Here is a 592-nt window from a genome sequence, read left to right as displayed (position 1 = left end):
GAGGGGGGACGGTTCCTGACTCACCACTTTCCATCGGTCTTTGACCATGCAGTTTGGCGGCAGGATGTCGGCCTGCTCGGACGTCCCGTTCATGTTGGCGTTGTCCTGGAGGCCGGGGACTAGGCACTGCATCTGCCAGCCAGACAGAACACGAGCAGCTCCCAGCTTAAAAGAGCCATTTATCTGTGGGGGGGGGGAAAGAGGGGGAGGAAGGGAGAGCGGTCAGCCAATTAACAACATCATCATGGCACCGGGAGGCTCCCAGTCCAACCACAGCCCTGTACTGGGATGGTCGCAGCAGTCGCATAGAACAACAGGCATTAAAGATCACTGGCTGCCATTAGAAGCCATTCTTCAGCTTGATCAGGCTACAGGCCGGTGGGGGAGGTCGGGGGAGGAGGGGGAGGCTGGGGGTGTGATGGTATTTGCAGTAACTGGAGCAAATATCATGAGTGCAGAGGAAGCAGCCGGACACTCTGCTCCGAATCATCAGAGATCAGAACCACACAGACCCGATCCAACGAGCCCCGATTTAAAGCTCCGAACTCGGGTCGCTGTTCAGTGGGCGGGTTCAACATGGCGGTTCAACATG

The 592-nt window shown here is 57.3% G+C and overlaps 1 protein-coding gene across 1 annotated transcript in view; it reads right to left on the bottom strand.

Moving 5' to 3' along the window:
• Positions 1 to 592, bottom strand: part of ttbk1a (tau tubulin kinase 1a) — a gene marked incomplete in the record, with an annotated part of 40652 nt that overhangs the window by 34629 nt on the left and 5431 nt on the right. The window contains 1 exon segment of the mRNA XM_035660139.1: positions 25 to 183. Within this exon segment, the coding sequence (XP_035516032.1) occupies positions 25 to 183 (159 nt within the window).

Source organism: Morone saxatilis, unplaced genomic scaffold (assembly GCF_004916995.1).
Source record: "Morone saxatilis isolate NCDOM2014 unplaced genomic scaffold, NCSU_SB_2.0 Contig17, whole genome shotgun sequence".
NCBI classification, from domain to species: Eukaryota; Metazoa; Chordata; class Actinopteri; family Moronidae; genus Morone; species Morone saxatilis.
Note: the sequence above shows the minus strand (reverse complement) of the source record. Positions and strands in the feature narration are given on the sequence as shown.